Raw genomic sequence first — 17,951 nt, 5'->3', positions numbered from 1 at the left:
TATAAATATGTCTTTAGTTGTTTCACCCCATCCTCCCACCCTACTGCATCGCGCAGCGCCGCAAGGGGTAACTCAGCATGTCCCTCCGCTCTCATTCATCCGCCACCTCTACACTCCTTGGCTGCTTCTCTCACCATCAGATTCTCTCTTACCAGCAGATTCTGTGAGCATTAATTTTTCATCGCAGCTTAATTTTTAAAGAAGCGCTACTCAGACTAGTCCCAATGGAAGGTTTCATAATAATTTCATGAACATTAAACTGTATGTCGCCTCAGCAATTTTGCTGACTTGACAAGGTTATTATGAGGAGGGAGAAGGAGAAATTTTATCAGATGTGAGAGGAGTTTTGTCTCAAGTTGGAAAACCATCAAACTTTTATTCGGAATAGTCCTTGTGTAATGAAACAATGTATGGGGACTTGCCTGAAAGATTGCTGAGGCACAGCAACGCTGTGGCGAGGCAGCAGAGGATTCGCCGGCGGGCGGCTAGCGGTACGTGGCGACGTGGCAGGTCGCTTGGCTTTGCCTCCGCGCCGGCAACCCTGCAAATTCACTCCTCTCACAGAAGTGCGTTCCCCAATCCCCACGGTACCGGGCTACCGGCGCACCGAGGCGGCGCTCCCTGCCTGCTGACAAGCAATAAAAAACAGCAGACTAGCGGAGAAAAAAAATGCTGGCTCTGCTTCCTCCCGCCTCCTCCATCCGTGCCCTCGCCTTCCACCGCCGCCTCCCAGTTCCCCTCCTCCTCCCCCCGCCGCGGACGCTTCCCCGCCTCGGCCCGGCCCCCGCGCGCTCCTTCATGGCCTTCTCCGCCGAGCCGGCACCGGGGGAAGAGAAGGCGGAATCGGAGGAGGAACCCTTCCCCGCCACCGCCGCGGCCGGCGGCGGCGCCGGTGACGCGGGCGAGTTGAGCCACGAGGAGTGGCGGCGATGGGGCACATCCTCGCCGCTCCCGGGCGCGGTGGCCGCCGTCGTCCGCGAGCTGCTCGAGATGGAGGCCGCCGCCGGCGAGAAGATGCGCTTTGGCGGCGTCGGCTCCAAGCTGAAGGTGACGTCATCACCTTCCATTTTGTGGGTTCGTGAAGGTTCTGGGAGATCAATGCAGGAGTTGAACTCATGGCAGCGCTGATGGCTACGCGGTCTGATTTTATCTGGTCTTCGCAGGGTGATTTCAAGGACGTGGAGGACAAGAAGCACAGGGCTGTCTATGAGACGCTTGCCGACTCCGACCAGAAGCTGCAGTATTTCTCGGCGCGGCAGATTGGTTGCCGTTTGCTAGGGAGCAGAGGGTACCTGTGCCAGAAGGTAATGTGATGCCTGATCTCTGTTCATTAAGCACTTGAGCACTGATACAGCAACGCAGCATCTTGGGGTTTGATGGTCATAGGACTGAACCTTCAAACAGTCTGTCTAACTGATCCATTTACTTCTGAAATTGCAGTGCTGGCTACCAGCTGAAGATTGTATGTGCGCAAATGTTTTTCCTTGCAATCTTTGGAGGGGGATGAAATTCTGGTTATATATGCATCCAAAGGTTTTTCTGTAGAGCATCGTGCAGTTTTTACTTATGTACTACCTTCCTATTGCGTATAAGCATCTCTGTTTTTGCAGGACTTTCTACGCCAAAACAACACTGGAAAGTTACTCTGGCAAGTATTTGGCATCCAAGCTGCACAGCTATGCCTCTTTGGTATCCAGGAGCATGAAGATATAATGTGGGATGCATTTCAGCGTTCAGGTGACCTTAAAACCATCTTTGGTTTCTCAATTGTTGAATAGTATTGCAAGTACTTGCCTTGATTTAATCATTTCTGCTTGGTAGTTTAGATTAACTTTCACTTGCTGCAATTGATCCTTTGTAGAGTTGTAAATTTCTTGTTAGGTGTGTAAAGCATTCTTTTGTCAACTAAGCTCAACTGATATGCTTAATCCTACTTAGGATACAAATACATGACATACTTTTAGATTTGTGATGTTGCTGTTTATGTTGTGATTGCTTGGTGCTGAAAGAATAAGAATGTGGCTTCCAGTGGAATGGGGAGGTGTTGATGACTCTGATGGCATTGCCCTATTGTGAATCCAGAAATCAGTTTTAGTGTAAGAGGTCAATAACAGATCACCGTGTTATGATACATCTTGAGCCTTGTTATTAATGCATTTAGTGGATTTGATAGAGTATAGACTTCTTATGGGGCCATTGCCCCATCTTTGTATGATGCATGCATATTATATATTTTGAATTCCGAAAAGAAGAAAAGGGGTTGCAATTTTGGACATTGGAGGTTCTCTTGTGCTGTTTTGGTCACATAACACTTAGTCTCTTAAATTCACTTCATTTTCCGAAGTTGCATTAGTGACGACGAGCAAATGTCCTCATTTAAAGACTAAAGCCAATAGATGATGTATTCTCCGAGCTCAGTTGTTTACTTGTCGACTTTTCTTCCTACCTCATATTGTACATATAAATATTTATGTTTACTTAACCTGCTTCCGAGGTTGCTTACCAGTTACCACTGCAGCGAGGTTCAATTGTTGATCTATGACATGGTAATGTCATAGTTTCATGGAAGCAAAAAATAAGATGCTAATTTGTGATATTGATCATAGTTTAAATGAGTGTTGAGTGTTAACATGTTTAAGAGAAATAGAGCCTGTAACCGTCCATGTTTACTGACATCCAGGACTTTATGGTTCAAATTCTGTGCATAGTTGGGTTTTCTTTTCTGTTTGCATTTGGTTCCTTTTATTTTGATCATCGTGAATGGTTCTACTGATGCATTGTGTGCTTGACCTGGATCTAATAGCATTAAATTGCATCCTTTGATGCATTGATTGTCTATGGTATGAGCTGATATTTCGCATGAACAAAAGCAGAATGCATCTATATCTGAACTGATCACTACAAATGAAATGCTGAGTGGACTACATTTACTTTATGATCTGCAGAAGATTGCTGAATTAATCAATCATTTAGTATGCCCATATACTGAGTCATTGGTATCTTTAGCTAGAACATGTGTTTTTCAGTGCTTTTCGTTGTTAAACTTAAATATCTCAGTTTCCATTCTGATGTGGTGTTCCTCCAGGAAAGGGGAAGATCTCATTTCTATATCCAAACAAGAGTACCATTCCCAAGTCAGTCAAAGACCTCAAATTCGATGGTTTGTCCTTGAGTTCTGACCTTCATGACATGGTATGTATTATGTTCTTTTAGCTGGCATTCCATGATTTATACTGTAGCACAGATGACAGTAAGTAGTACTCCCTTATATACATATATTCCATGTGGATTTTTTTAATGAGCACCTTTTGTTCATTATGTTAAGTATTGAGTGATTTAGTTTGTTGAGTGCGTTCTGGTTTTGGAACTAACACGTCATATCAACTTTCAACATTTTGATACATGGTAATGATTTAATTTCTGCAATGCAGAGTTCACAGGATGAACCTTTCAACTTCATTTTGCTTGATGGTACCTGGAGTAATTCTGCTGCACTGTACAGAAGGTTGAAGGTACAGTTCAATGCGTTTCTCATCTGACACATGCATTCCATTCTTAGGCTGTCTAGACTACCAGTAAACACAAAAGTGCTCATGTTTTTTCTGCTGGCTGGTGTTTTCAACATGTCAATTACACAAACAGGCTGTTCCCACCTGTCGACTTCACAACAACAACAACAACAACAACATAGCCTTTCAGCCCCAAGCAAGTTGGGGTAGGCTAGAGTTGAAACCCAACAAGAGCCACAAATCAGGCTTCGGGCACATGAATACCTGTCGACTTCACATCTAACCAAATTACTGGATCGTGCTTTGTTTACTATAGCTTCATGAAATTCAATTTGAAAGGTGTAGTTTCTTGACTATTATGCCAAATACTTCAATTCTTACCTGAAGGGTGGCATGGTAGTCTTGTAGTAGGTTTCATATCTAAAGTGTTACTTGAAATCATGTACCTATAGATTGTATATTTTCTCAGATGATTCTTGATTAGATCATACAAATCTATACTTCCAAATCCTCAACCCAAGACCATTCACAAAAACCGAGAGCAGACCAGAATAGGGTTGGGTTGCAAGCTACTTGCCATTGTCTAGTTTCAAGGTTTGAACTTGAAGTCCCTATGTGAGATACAAGTAGCTATATGACCTAACATCTATTATTTTGATACAGGAGAGATGGACTGCAATATGGGGAGATGAAGATATTCCTTGTATCTCACTATCTACGCTTAGTGCCTCAGTGATGCATAAACTGCGGTGAGCAAAAAGCTTTACTTGTTCTTATCAGTTACTCCATTTCTAGTTACTTCCCCCCTTGTCAAATGCTTATTTTAAGTATGTTATGCCTTTTCATATGAACAGACCGCAGCCAGCATGGGATCGCACCTGCACTGCAGCAGCTGCAGCTGGACTCCTCTGGGAGTTGAATTTGCGGCCTGAGCTCAGCACATTAGAGTTTGAAAAGCAAGCTGAGGCAGTGGAGTGCTCATTAGATATCTTGCTGGATGCTCTCACCACTCGACGGGTTCGTCTGGGTCGATCGATAACCCGAAAACAGAGACATAATAGGAACTGCATATAGGGAAGCATATACATTAAAGTGGAAGGCTGAGGGTGTGTTTGGTTTTATGCCCATGCCTGCTGATTGATTTTTTGGTTCTTGACTGTGATTGCTCCTCTCGTTCGGATGGGCGCCAACCTAAGACGTGCCCACATGCTTGCTCTCACGCCCAGGCGGTGGCTGATTCCTCCCAATTATTTGGCAATCCAACGGTTTTGGCAGGGCAGGGCATGGGCACAAACCGAACGCACCCGCATGCTGAGTTCATTCTTTTTATAGAATTGCATAGCTGATTGGCTAGTCAAATATTTTCCCCCTCCTTTTCTGGTTGCTAAATCTTTCAGTGCAGTATAGTTTTTTATAACGATAATTGTGATGTTGCTGATAAGCATGAAGAAGAATTTTTTTAAACGAACTTATACAGAAACCAGATCTGTATGCCTGTAGGTTCTGAGATGTTAGACTGAAAATTTGCCTATACGGTACTGAAAGTTGTATCCACCAATTGTTAGACGCGTCTGGTCGGTTTTCTTTTTGTCTTTGTGGCGCGTCTGTAGTCCAATGTCCTGGTGTGCGGGTGGTGTGTTCTTTGTAGTCAGGTTAGGTCCATTTTGGATTCGTGTACTCCTTTTTTGAACTTAAATGAAATGACACGAGAAAAAAGAAATAAGAGTATTTGTGCAAGAGAGCTGAGCCATATAACTGGTCCATCTGATAACGGCCTCAGGCCTCAGCCCCTAGCAACACGTTTGTTTTAGAATTCGTAGCCTCTAGCAACACGTTTGTTTTAGAATTCGTTCTTCTGAACGAACGGGTACAAAAGTGTGCCTATTGCCTATTTGATGGATAGTTACAGCTGGCTAGACAAAAAACGAAATGAAAACAGAAGTATGTACAGACTGCTATACATATTTTAGAATTCGTAGGCCAAAATGAAGTGGTTAAGTCTTTATTTTAAGGCTAAAAATATATTAAGAATAGCTAAACACCCACGTACTTTCACTTTCTAAGTTTTACATAAATGTAGCATTTCATTGTCGATGAATAGTTCAACAATCCAGCCGGTGGAAATACATATTGGCATGGATCAAAAGAAAAAAAAAAGTTTCCTACAAAACAAAGCTCAAACAGTAAAAAGCTCATACAAGGACCGAACCCCACAAACGACCCAAATACCAAGGTTTCCAGGCCTTCCAGGCCTCCACAATTCCGGTGGGCCGTGGCAAGGTAGCCTCCTTGAGTAAGATGTGCTATCACTGATCCAGTGACAAGATATATCAAGAAAAGAAAATGATACCTTGCTTAGATGCAACAATACCCAGATTTGATGTGTAAAAATTGAACTAGTTTCAATCCATGCAACAGTTGAAACAAATTGTTGTGGTAACATGCTTTTTGCCTCACAGGGCTTCCAACTTTAAGGAACAAAAACTATACATGCAACACCGCACTGCAATCATCTGAGCACATGGATTAACAGAGCAGCTTAATATCTACAACTAGAGTAACATTACATGGCAGAGCTACAAGAAAGGAAATACAAATCACCAACGGCGCTTGCTTAGGCGCCATGAGTTCGGCTCACTGTGTCTATCATACAGGGGTTCGATCCTCTCCTGGCGCTTCCGCTTACTGATCTTCGTCGGGTCCACCGATCTGTAGAACCTTGGTGCCAACTCTACTAGCCATCTCGGGTCAACGGCTGTGACCTCCCTCATGTACTCCTTCGTCGTCATGACGATTTCATGGTAGATCACCCACTGCGGCTGCTGGTGAAAGAGGGCACTGCTTGGGTGGATATATACTTGCTGATGATCAGAGAGGGTCCGGTATCCTCCACTGGGATCCTTCCTTGCCGCGTGGAAGAAGAATCCAGCGGCAAGGGCTTTCCCTATCTTGGTGGGATTGTTCCCTGCTGAGACAACATCAAGCTTATACTTATCCATGATCTCGAGGAGCTGTTTCCGCACGTCCTGAGCCCTCCTTAGGGAGTTTACCTGGATAAAATTCTCAAAGCACCATGGTCCTGAAAACCCCTTTGCCTTCCATGCCTCATACACAGTGAGTAGGGTGAGATGATCACCTTCTGGCTGGAAAAAATTTGATCTCTTCCGATCTGCTTGAGCTTGCTTCTCTCTTGGCCGATAGAATATGTTCCCAGTTTGTATCATGGCAATGATTGTCAGTATTTCATCACTGCATCCAAGGTCTACACTAGCAAGGAGCATCTTTGAAAGGGGTGGCTCCTGTGGAAATTCAGCCATCTTTCTCCCTAGCCTAGTAAGAAGACCCTCTTCATCCAAGGCGCCAAGACTGTACAATTGCTCCATAGCTGACACGAGTGCTTGAGATGCTGGTGGATCCATGAAGTCAAATGTCAATAGGTCATTAATTCCCATTGCCTTCATATTAATAACCGTCCACCCCAAGTTGGCCATCTGGATTTCCGGAGTTGTTGTGGGGACCATTTCATTGCGATATGCACTCTCAGTGTATAGACGATAACACTTGCCTGGGCCTGTACGTCCAGCACGCCCTGCTCTTTGCTTAGCTGACGCCTGAGAGATCGGAGTGATAACCAGTGAATCCAGCCCTAGTTTTGGGTTATAGACATTAAGCTTTGCAAAGCCTGGATCAACAACATAGTAAATCCCATCTATGGTAATAGATGCTTCTGCAATGTTGGTGGCGACGACTACCTTCCTCTTACCAGGAGGAGCAGGTTCGAAGATCTTTGACTGAACTTCAGTAGGAAGAGCACTGTACACAGGACAAATTATCAGCTCTGGTATGTCCCCACCAAATGCCTTCATCCTCTCATGGAGACGCTCACAAGCATGTTCAATCTCTTCCTGGCCAGTCAGGAACAAGAGGATATCCCCTTCGGGCTGAGTCAAATGAATTTGTAATACTGTGATCAGCGCAGCATCCATGTAGTCACTCTCTGGCTGTTTTGTATGCAGTATCTCAACTGGAAAAGTTCTTCCAGGAATCGTGAAAATATTGCAATCAAAAAAATAACCAGAGAACTTCTCAGCATCAAGAGTGGCTGAAGTGACTATTAACTTGAGGTCACTTCTCCGCCTAATTAGCTGCTTTAGCAAGCCGAAGAGAATGTCTGTGTAGATAGTTCTCTCATGTGCCTCATCAAGCATAACCACCGAATAAGACGACAAATCTCTGTCCACCAAAATCTCTCGTAGGAGCATACCATCTGTCATATACTTGATGACAGTTTCAGGCCCAGTGCGGTCGTCAAAGCGAATAGAGTAACCAACTTCTTCACCTAATCGACATCCAAACTCCTCTGCTACACGCTTTGCGATTGACTCTGCAGCAACCCTGCGTGGCTGAGTACAAGCAATTTTACCCGTTGCAGTATACCCTGACTCAGCAAGGTATTGCGTAACCTGGGTTGTTTTCCCAGAGCCAGTCTCACCGATAACAACCAAAACTTGGTTGTCATGAACAGCATTAATCAGCTCCTTCTTGAGTCTGAATATTGGAAGGCTCTCTCTTTGCTCCTGAATTGAAAGCCTTGACCTCTGCCCATATGTTCCAGCCTTCCCACATGTCACCTTCCATTCTGGCACACTCTGTGCTGTTAGTCCCATGCCCATCAACTCCTGCATCAGGTACCGTCCACCTGACATGGGGTCCTCCCACGACCGATTAAGATCCTTAGGTATTGCATCAACCATTCCTCTTTGCTCCTGGGTGTGAATATCACGCCTCTCCTTAACAAGTGCAGACTGCAGTGCCGCCGCACGGCTCATCGACCCCCCAGGATTCTTGGAAATCCTCACTGGAGACAAGTCAGCCGTGGAGCGCCCCTTTCCCTGCAAGAATGCAGGCTCATCCTCATTGAGTTCGATCTCCAGCTCCTCCTCTGGTTCCTCCTGGTAAAGCATCCCATCGTCATCCTCATCAATCCCTGGATAGTCCTTGGCATCCAACACCCCCGACGCAATCAGCTGCTTCATCTCCCACCTCTCTGGCGAGCTCATCCGCCTAGTTGGCCGGCGTGGCACAGGGCCGGCCTCATCATCATCGGGAACAAAAATCCCCGAAACCCCCTTCCTCTTCCCGGCGGCCCTGGCGCGATCAGCTGGTGGATTGGCTCTCGGCGCATCGTCCTCCCCAGAACCCCGACGGAGTGGGAGGAGATCCCTACCCGAATCCTGATCGACGTCTCGCATCGACAGCCCCAGCTTGCTGCCGTCCACCGAGACGACCTTGACGAACACCTCCTGACCGCGCGTGGCGGATACGCGGCGGCCGGGAATCTGGGAGACGTGCACGAGCCCCTCGCGGCCGCGCGCGCCGTCGAGGCGGACGAAGCACCCAGCGTCCGCAACGCGGGTGACCCTCCCGCGGTGCACCTGGTACAGCTCCGGGTCCCCATCACTCTCCGCCTCCTTGTCCCCGCGTCTCCCCTTACCGGCGCCACGGGAGGTGGGGTTCTGGGCGGCGGGCGCCGGGGCGGGGGCGTGGTCGGGGATGGCGGTGATGACGGCGTGAAGGGAGCGGACGAGGTAGTCCGGGAGCTCCGCGCCGTGATCCCTGAGCGCGGCGGCGAAGTCGGCGGCGGAAGCGGAGGCGCGGCCGAGGTCGACGACGAACTCGGCGAGGACGCGGTCGGCGACGCCCAGATGGGCCTCGAGCTCCGAGCAGACCTTCGAGACGAGCGAGAGCTGCGTGAGCCGCCGCATACCCTCGCCCACCGCACCGGCGCTGGTCGCCGCCGCCATGACCGCGCGCGCGGCGGCGGGGTGCCGGGCGGTCTGGGTGCGCGTTGGTGTCGTGTCGAACGGGAGTGGAGATGGAATGAAACGGAACGGTGAGAGGAAGGCGGTGGGGGGCGTCAAAGCCACGAGGGCGGCCGCAGATATACGGATCGGTGCGGCGCGTCACTCACGCGTGGGCGACTGGGCGTCCTCCGATTCGGGCGGCCTGCGAAAGAGGCTCGAATCCGCGGTCGAGTCGGTTACGGTGAACCCTCGTGGCCACGTGCCCACGTACGCTCGGAAAGAACTCTGCAGGTTCTGGTTCATTTTTCAACTCCAAATTTCCTCAATAAAAAACAACAATTTTCCAAACCTTTGTGGGGCCAGTTAGAAAACAACGATGGGTACCTTCGACCCAAATACTCCCTCCCTCCGTTCCTCCGTTCCAAATTATTAGAAAAACTAAAACGATCTACAATTTAAAATAGAAAGAGTAACTATTTACTCCACCATCATAGGATCGGTTTGAGTGTCAGAAGCTACTACCAATTTTCTTCAAAATTTGGTTGAAAATTTAAAAATATCATTGAAAATTGTCAAGCCATTGGGGGCCTTTCAGTAGGACCCCCCTCCTGTTTCTTCAAAAAAAGCCATGGGGTCTGGTCCTGCCCCCTTCCTCTATCACTACCTAATAGTAAATGAAACTATTGTTCATTTATGGGAAATGTAAATGAAACTATTTTTTATTTGTTTTGTTGTTTCATCTTGATAAATTCTTTCAGTATAATCATTTATGAGAAAATGTAAATGAGACTACTGCAGTAAAGCTACCGAAGAAGATGAGCTTGCCCGACGTCTGCCTGGTTGGCTCAAGGCGTAGCCGGCCATCTCCAAAGGCCTCGTGTAGCTAGAAAAAAAGAAAGGAGAAGATAAAAAAAAGACCTCACCTGTTTATCGTTAGTAGCTCGGTCTTGCTGTAAACCTCATAGTCGAAATTTCCTCGCAGTCAGGTTCAAGGGAGAGCCACCCCAGAAGAGTCTGATGAGGACATCTCTTCCAATGATACAACCACGCCTACTATGCAGCAAGGACCAATGACAAGAGCCCGTGCACGAGAGCTAAATTATCAGGTTAACTCGTTCCTCGCTGTCCATAAACCCTCATCTCATAGTTGGATGCTACTAAGTCATTGTGATGATTTTATTATTATTAGGAATGATGGAGAGGAGCCTAATGGATCAACCAATCAGTTTGGGCATCAAGATCACACAATAAGAAAGCACAAGATCGGACATCAAGTTCAGACTTCAAGTTCGTACAGCCAGGCAACATCAAATTAACGTGGCAATATTTCTCAACTCCGGATGTTGTTTGGGGCATATGAGTACCCATTGGAAAGATCTTGAAGTCTACTTTCAGATGGATCCAACCTCATGACGAAATTCCACCAGAGCTGAGCAGAATTGACGAAGAGACGTTCGACCTTCCAGTCTTGGGATGAAACCCTTATATCTTGTGCAGCCCACTAGGGGCCCTTCCAGCTTAGGGTTTACACCTTCCCACGCCTCCTTGCTGTTGCCCATGTATAAATACATCTAGCAGCTACCAGGATGAACTTGGGTTTTGTTTAGATGCAAGTTTAGCTACTGCTACTTCCTAGTGAACGCGTGTGTCGACTAGACCACCCGATTTGCTTGATTCAAGACCCCAACTCGTGATTCAGGTTTCATTTGGTTCAGATCCGTGGGTTTATTTGATTGTTCATCTTGTTCTTGTTTGTTCTCAATTGCTAGTAGGTTCAAGGGTGTTCTTGGCTCGGCAAGAACAGCCAACGTCGGAATCGGTGTACCTGTTGCTAAGGCGCAGCCTCCTGTGATTGTTGTAGTCGGACAGCCAATGTTGATTCCACCCCCAAAATCGAAGTTACTCCTCTCATCGAAAAATTGGGAAGGGGAGGGATAGTGTCTTTGTGATTGTGGATAGATTTTCTAAGATGGCACATTTTATACCATGTCATAAGACCGATGACGCTACTCATGTTGCTGAATTGTTCTTTCATGAGATTGTTCGTTTGCATGGTGTACCAAACACAATTGTTTCAGATCGGGATGCAAAATTTCTTAGTCATTTTTGGAGAACTTTGTGGGCTAAATTGGGTATTAAGTTGCTTTTTTCCACTACTTGTCATCCCTAAACTGATGGACAAACCGAGGTTGTGAATAGAACTTTATCTACCATGCTTAGGGCAGTTTTGAAAAAGAACATAAAAATGTAGGAAGAATGTTTGCCTCATGTTGAGTTTGCTTACAATTGTTCACAACACTCTACTACTAAAAAGAGCCCTTTTGAGATTGTTTATGGTTTTGTGCCTCGTGCCCCTATTGATTTGCTGCCTTTACCAACTTCTGAGAGATTGAATTTTGATGCTAAACAACGTGCTGAGTTGATGTTAAAAATGCATGAGACCACAAAAGAGAACATAGAGAACATGAATGCTAAATATAAACTTGCTGGTAGCTTAGGAAAGAAGCATGTTACTTTCGAACCGGGTGATTTGGTTTGGCTGCACTTGAGAAAGGATCGGTTTCCTGATTTGAGAAAGTCAAAGTTGCTTCCGAGAGCTACTGGTCCTTTTAAAGTTGTAGCTAAGATCAATGATAATGCATACAAACTTGAGTTGCCTGCAGATTTTGGGGTCAGCCCCACATTTAACATTGCAGATTTGAAACCATATTTGGGCTAGGAAGATGAACTTGAGTCGAGGACGACTCACATGCAAGAAGGGGAGGATGATGAGGACATTCCTTCCAATGATACAACCACGCCTACTACGCAGCAAGGACCAATGACAAGAGCCCGTGCACGAGAGCTAAATTATCAGGTTAACTCGTTCCTCGCTGTCCATAAACCCTCATCTCATAATTGGATGCTACTAAGTCATTGTGATGATTTTATTATTATTAGGAATGATGGAGAGGAGCCTAATGGATCAACCAATCAGTTTGGGCATCAAGATCACACAATAAGAAAGTACAAGATCAGACATCAAGTTCAGACTTCAAGTTCGTACAGCCAGGCAACATCAAATTGATGTGGCAATATTTCTCAACTCCGGATGTTGTTTGGGGCATATGAGTACTCATTGGAAAGATCTTGAAGTCTACTTTCTTCAGGATCCAACCTCATGACGAAATTCCACCGGAGCTGAGCAGAATTGACGAAGAGATGTTCGGCCTTCCAGTCTTGGGTTGAAACCCTTATATCTTGTGCAGCCTACTAGGGGCCCTTTCCAGCTTAGGGTTTACACCCTCCCACACCTCCTTGCTGTTGCCCATGTATAAATACATCTAGCAGCCACCAGGATGAACTTGGGTTTTGTGTCGACTAGACCACCCGATTTGCTTGATTCAAGACCCCAACTCATGATTCAGGTTTCATTTGGTTGAGATCCGTGGGTTTATTTGCTTGTTCATCTTGTTCTTGCTTGTTCTCAATTGCTAGCAGGTTCAAGGGTGTTCTTGGCTCAGCAAGAACAGCCAACGTCGGAATCGGTGTACCTGTTGCTAAGGCGCAGCATCCTGTGATTGTTGTAGTCGGACAACCAACGTTGATTCCACCCCCAAATCGAAGTTACTGCTGTCATCGAAAGATTGGGAACAACCCCTGCCATATCAGAGTCGATCTTCCTATTCCAAATTCTCCGACCTCGGTCAATCAACCGTTGTATATCCACATGACCACCTCAACCTTGCTAGACTCACTGGTGCATCTTGGCTTCCCATGTAACTTTCAGAGATGCACAACACACGCGACGCCGCAGTGATTAGCCCCAAGCCATGCACGATTCCCTCCACAAGCGGTTGAGGAGGCCATAAATGAATTATCAATGGGCAAGCACATCTCTTATTATTATTTATTGAACACAACGAGAGATGGCTCTCCCAATAAGCAATGGTGGAGAGCCCCCAACCCGTAGTCCTATGCTTATCTGTTCGCGAACCTGCGCGCTTTCGCTAGTGCCGCCGCCCCCGCGGCCGACGGATACCTCCGCGGCCGACCGCCACCTCACCTCCAAAGCTGGCAAGGTCCGCCCTCCACTCCTCCTCCCCCTCCCCCTCCTAATCCCTATCCCCCTTTCACCCTCTTTCTCGAACATCCCTCTCCCACTGGCCACGGCCGGTCATGCGCCGCCATGCCGCATTGCCCACCTCCCACCCCCACCACGCCTCCTACCCTTCCTAACCACTCCATGCCTCACCCCCACCACCTGACCCATCCCAACCACCATCCTGCACCGCCCGACGTCCTCGCTGGCTCGCCTCTGCCGCCAATCCAGCCGCGGCCCACGGACATCCCTCTATGGCCGCTGGCCATGGAAGCTCCTCCCATCCTGAACTCCCAAACCCTAACCTTAACCCTAACCCGACGATCTCTACCGCTGGTCGCTCCGCCCACAAGCTGCCGGAGATGGAGGAGATTATCGGAGATGAGTGCTTGTTACTTGCTTTTATTTGATTTGTTACTTTTCAATTTTTTTTCCTTTTCTAGCATCCGACATCTTTCTCCCTTTCCTCGGATTGCTAAATCGAGAGGGTTCTCGCGGTAAGCTTAAACCGAGAGCCACTCAGTTTAGCATTTGCGTTATTTTTAAAAAAATAAATGGTCATTAGAATTACTGATGCATCGAAAGTACACTGTTTTTTGATTGCTGGCTGAAGCCACTACCTTTCGAAATGTCTGTGCAAGTATGTGACCAGTGACCACAGTCGTTTTTGTTTAGTTCAATAGATGACGGGCAGTAATCGGCAATTGCAATTCAATTTGAGATTTTGGGGCACAATGTTAGGGCCCACGAAGGCCGTTTTGTTTTTGGTTGGAAGCAGTTCAGGAAGATCAACGAGTGAGGCGAATACTAGTGTACAGATTTTTTACAACCATGTTAAATCCTACAGCAATGCGAGAAATCCTCGCCAATTTAAACTCCACAAGTGAGAGATAACTCCCAACTATCCTGGTCGGCCTTACAAGTGAGTCCCACCTGACCATAGCGTGCGGAGCAAGGCATGAAGATACGTAGAACGCAAGCTTGGAGGCCGGACGAATGGATTCTGCCCAGATACTCCGATTAAGATTGGTTTCCATGTAACAACTGATTAGGATTAAATTCTATTAACTTGTAACCCTAAGTTGTCAGCCTATATAAGATAAGGACCTTGACTCTTCCCAGCGCATCGCATACCAACAATATAATCCACTAGTACATAAGACATATGGTATTACTCTCCGGAGATCCAAACCTATCTAAACCTTGCGTCTCTGTGTTACTATTCGAGTTCTTGGTCTTGTGATCTTCTCCGCTTACAAATCTACCACCTAGGTACCCCTTGGTGGACCGCCGATCATTAAATTCGACAGTTGACGCGTCAGGTAGGGGTGATCGCGAGATCCCAGTGAGCTCGATGGCAGTAATCATCAACCGGGTGAATTGTTCTTGTCATCGCTCTCAAATCGATCTACTCAATTTTCTACTTATGAACTTATTTTTCACGTATGCCGAGTCGTCTTCATCATCCGCCGATTGCTTCATCATTATGGGTTTCGGCGCGTACGTGCCTCTGCCGTACGCCGTGCCGCCGCCGCGGGATGCTCGACGTCATGCGAAGCGAAGATGCTATCGCCGGGATTTGATCGAGTGCAATCATCATGCGTGGTGGAATCAAAGCCTGTTGGAGATTCGATGCGTTTTTGGACTCCTGGCCGAATAAGGGGGTGTTTGGGAGGAGGGGGCTAAATTTTAGCCCCCGTCACATCGAATGTTTGGACACTAATTAGGAGTATTAAACTTAGATTAATTACAAAACTAATTACACAACCCCTAGGCTAAATCGCGAGACGAATCTATTAAGCCTAATTAGTGCATGATTTGACAATGTGGTGCTACAGTAACCATTCACTAATGATGGATTAATTAGGCTCAATAGATTCGTCTCGCGATTTAGCCTAGGGGTTCTGCAATTAGTTTTGTAATTAGCTTATGTTTAGTCCTCTTAATTAGTATCCGAACATCCGATGTGACAGGGCTAAAGTTTAGCCTCCTCCTTCCAAACAGCCCCTAAAAAGTAGGCGCTTCTGGATGGGATCCTTGCATGCAGACATGTCGGATCTGCCACGCAAACAACATGGAACAATTCCCCCTTCCCTTTATTATTTAACCTATTCCATCCAATCTCCTACTTTGCTTGTTGCTTAATACGGCAGCTAACAATTTTTTTCTTATATTATTTCCTTACTACATGAGGGCTTCCTTACGAGGTTCGCAAAGATTCACCCGGTTTGCGCAGCATCGGCAGCGCAACCCATGCACGCTGTACTGCGAGCGTGGCGCCAGCCGGCCACGACCCGATGGCCGCATCGACTCGGCTGCAGTATACCACGACCGCAACCACTGGCGTGGGCGACGCCAGACGCGCCGCTGATAACTCCAACAACTCGAACTCGACATGAATTAGTTAGGCATGGAGCCCAACTAGTTTGCTTCACTGACAACAGCAGCTAACCACGACAAACTAAGATGACGTCCAGGGACTCCTTAAGCCTAAACATCTTCGTCGCTAACAACTCCAATAACTCGGACTCGACACGAATTAGTTGGGCATGGAGCCCGACTAGTTTGCTTCACCGACAACAGCAGCCGATCACGACAAACTAAAATGACGTCCACGGGCTTCTTAAGCTTAAACGTGAAGACGACACGCAGATTCTTCGACTCGACCACGAACCAAGCTAAGTCATATATTCAATTAAATATTTTACGACTTCTGTATATCTCCACACGCCTCAATTCTCTTATTTCTCCGTGACTTTCGTCGACCACCTTGTCAAACCTACTCTGCTTACACAACTTGGTTCATCCACTACACGGGCAGTTGGGGCTACGACCTACGAGTGACCAGCGCACGTTCTCGCTTTTCCCCACAATTCGGACTGCTTTGCGGCTGTTCGTCTCTCTTAACTGTTGCTAAAGTACTCAGGTAGCACACGTCTTAATCCGTGAAGCTTGGCCCTCATGTGTTGCTTCCTGCTAAGCACTCTCGAGCCCGCTTTTGGCAACACCTCAGCAGGGTCAGGTGCTTAAACATAACGGGCTAACTACTTGTGGGAAATAACATGACCTACGGGAGCACGCGCAAGAACTTACTTTTACGCCGAATAACAACTCTGAGTTATTCAATTATTAAATGTTCGACATTATGCTACATAATCTTTGTGTTGTCCTTGTACAGCTCCGAAACTAGTCGGCGTGCCTCCTGCCACCCGGCCAACTTCTTGCCACCTGGCCGACCTCCCAGGCTCGGGGGCTGGGCGCCACAAACGACTTGGTGTGACTCCCGTTGCTCGACTGACCTAGGCTAGGCGGGTGGTGACTCAATGTGCTTCTGTGGTTCGGTCGGCTTCCAGGCTCGGGGGCTGGACTCCACAGATGACTCGGCATGCCTCCCACTGCTCGGCCGACCTAGGCTGGGTGGGTGGTGACTTGGCGTGCTTCCGAGGCTCAGCCAGCTCCTAGGCTTGGGGGCTGGGCGTCACAAACAACTCGGTGTGCGTCCCGCTGCTCAGCTGACCTAGGGTGGGCGGGCAGCAACTCGACGTGCTTCTGTGGCTCGGCTGGCTCCCAGGCTCAGGGGCTGAGTGCCATAGATGACTCGGCGTGCCTTCCTCTGCTCAACCGACCTAGGCTTGGTGGGTGGCGACTCGATGTGCTTCTGTGGCTCGGCCGGCTCCCAAGCTTAGGGGATGGGCGCCACAGATGATTCGGCGTGCCTCCTGCTGCTTGGCTGACCTCTCAGGCTTGAGGCGGGAGGTGGCTCAGCATTCCATTGGCGTGCCTTCATGGCTCCAGCTCCGCCAGTCCTCGTGCAGGGCGCTTCATTATCATTAATGATACAACAATCACACGGCCGACAAAACTTTTAGATCCTTGGACCAATTATATTAATCGCTTCAAGGCTCGGGGGCTACTCCATACGGAGTGCGTCTTATGATGCCCTCTACGTGTTTCCCTTCGATCTGCAGGATGCCTGACATCTTGTAGCTCAGTAGTCGCTCGCGCCACACGCACTTGGTCACACGCTTGCTCAACTCTAAATTTTTTCTTTCTTTTTTGAGCACTGCACAGCCTCTTTGTCACCATGACGAAACCGCAACTTCAACCGAGTACATTATAAGCTTCGTTGTGCATCAGTCAGGCTCATGTTTGACTCCACATTGTTCGGGAGCTTGAGGGATAAGGGTACCCACGGATCCCCACTGACTAGGATACTGGTCGGCCTAACAAGTGGGCCCCGCCCAACCATGACGTGCAGGGTAAGGTATGAAGATACATGGAGCGCAAGCTTGGAGGCTGGGCGAACGGATTCTGCCCGGATACTGTGAGATAGATGTTGTAGTCCGATCATGTAACAATCGACTAGGATTAGATCCTATCCACTTGCAACCCTAGGTCGTCATCCTGTATAAGATGGCTAGGGGCACCCCCGAGGGGACTTTGACTCTTCCCAGCGCTCGCATACTAGCAATACAATCCACCAGAACACAGGATGTAGGGTATTACTCTTCGGAGGCTTGAACCTGTCAAAACCTTGTGTCTATGTGTTATCATTCG

The 17,951-nt window shown here is 47.5% G+C and overlaps 2 protein-coding genes across 3 annotated transcripts; one reads left to right on the top strand and one right to left on the bottom strand.

The window, feature by feature from the left end:
* The first annotated feature begins 564 nt into the window (after window positions 1–564).
* LOC101764059 lies at window positions 565–4,977 on the top strand. Of its 2 annotated transcripts, none has more exons than XR_002677537.1 (8): window positions 565–1,047; window positions 1,164–1,304; window positions 1,441–1,533; window positions 1,611–1,737; window positions 3,086–3,192; window positions 3,432–3,512; window positions 3,643–3,848; window positions 4,173–4,258. XR_002677537.1 is itself a non-coding variant. In XM_004965386.2 (8 exons), exons 1-8 carry the CDS (start codon window positions 670–672, stop codon window positions 4,581–4,583), a joined length of 1,233 nt encoding a protein of 410 aa, XP_004965443.1. In that variant the 5' UTR covers window positions 570–669; the 3' UTR covers window positions 4,584–4,977. The 2 variants fall into 2 exon arrangements, 1 of the variants encoding a protein (XP_004965443.1); XM_004965386.2 differs by lacking the exon at window positions 3,643–3,848 and adding an exon at window positions 4,364–4,977 and having other exon boundaries at window positions 570–1,047.
* Window positions 4,978–5,864: 887 nt separating this feature from the next.
* LOC101763658 (probable pre-mRNA-splicing factor ATP-dependent RNA helicase DEAH5) lies at window positions 5,865–9,427 on the bottom strand. The gene has a single exon (XM_004965385.4). The coding sequence runs from the start codon at window positions 9,311–9,313 to the stop codon at window positions 6,107–6,109; it is 3,207 nt and encodes a 1,068-aa protein (XP_004965442.1). The 5' UTR covers window positions 9,314–9,427; the 3' UTR covers window positions 5,865–6,106.
* Window positions 9,428–17,951: the final 8,524 nt, after the last annotated feature.

Source organism: Setaria italica, chromosome IV (genome assembly GCF_000263155.2).
Source record: "Setaria italica strain Yugu1 chromosome IV, Setaria_italica_v2.0, whole genome shotgun sequence".
Lineage (NCBI taxonomy): Eukaryota > Viridiplantae > Streptophyta > Magnoliopsida > Poales > Poaceae > Setaria > Setaria italica.
This window is presented reverse-complemented; position numbering and strand designations above follow the sequence as displayed.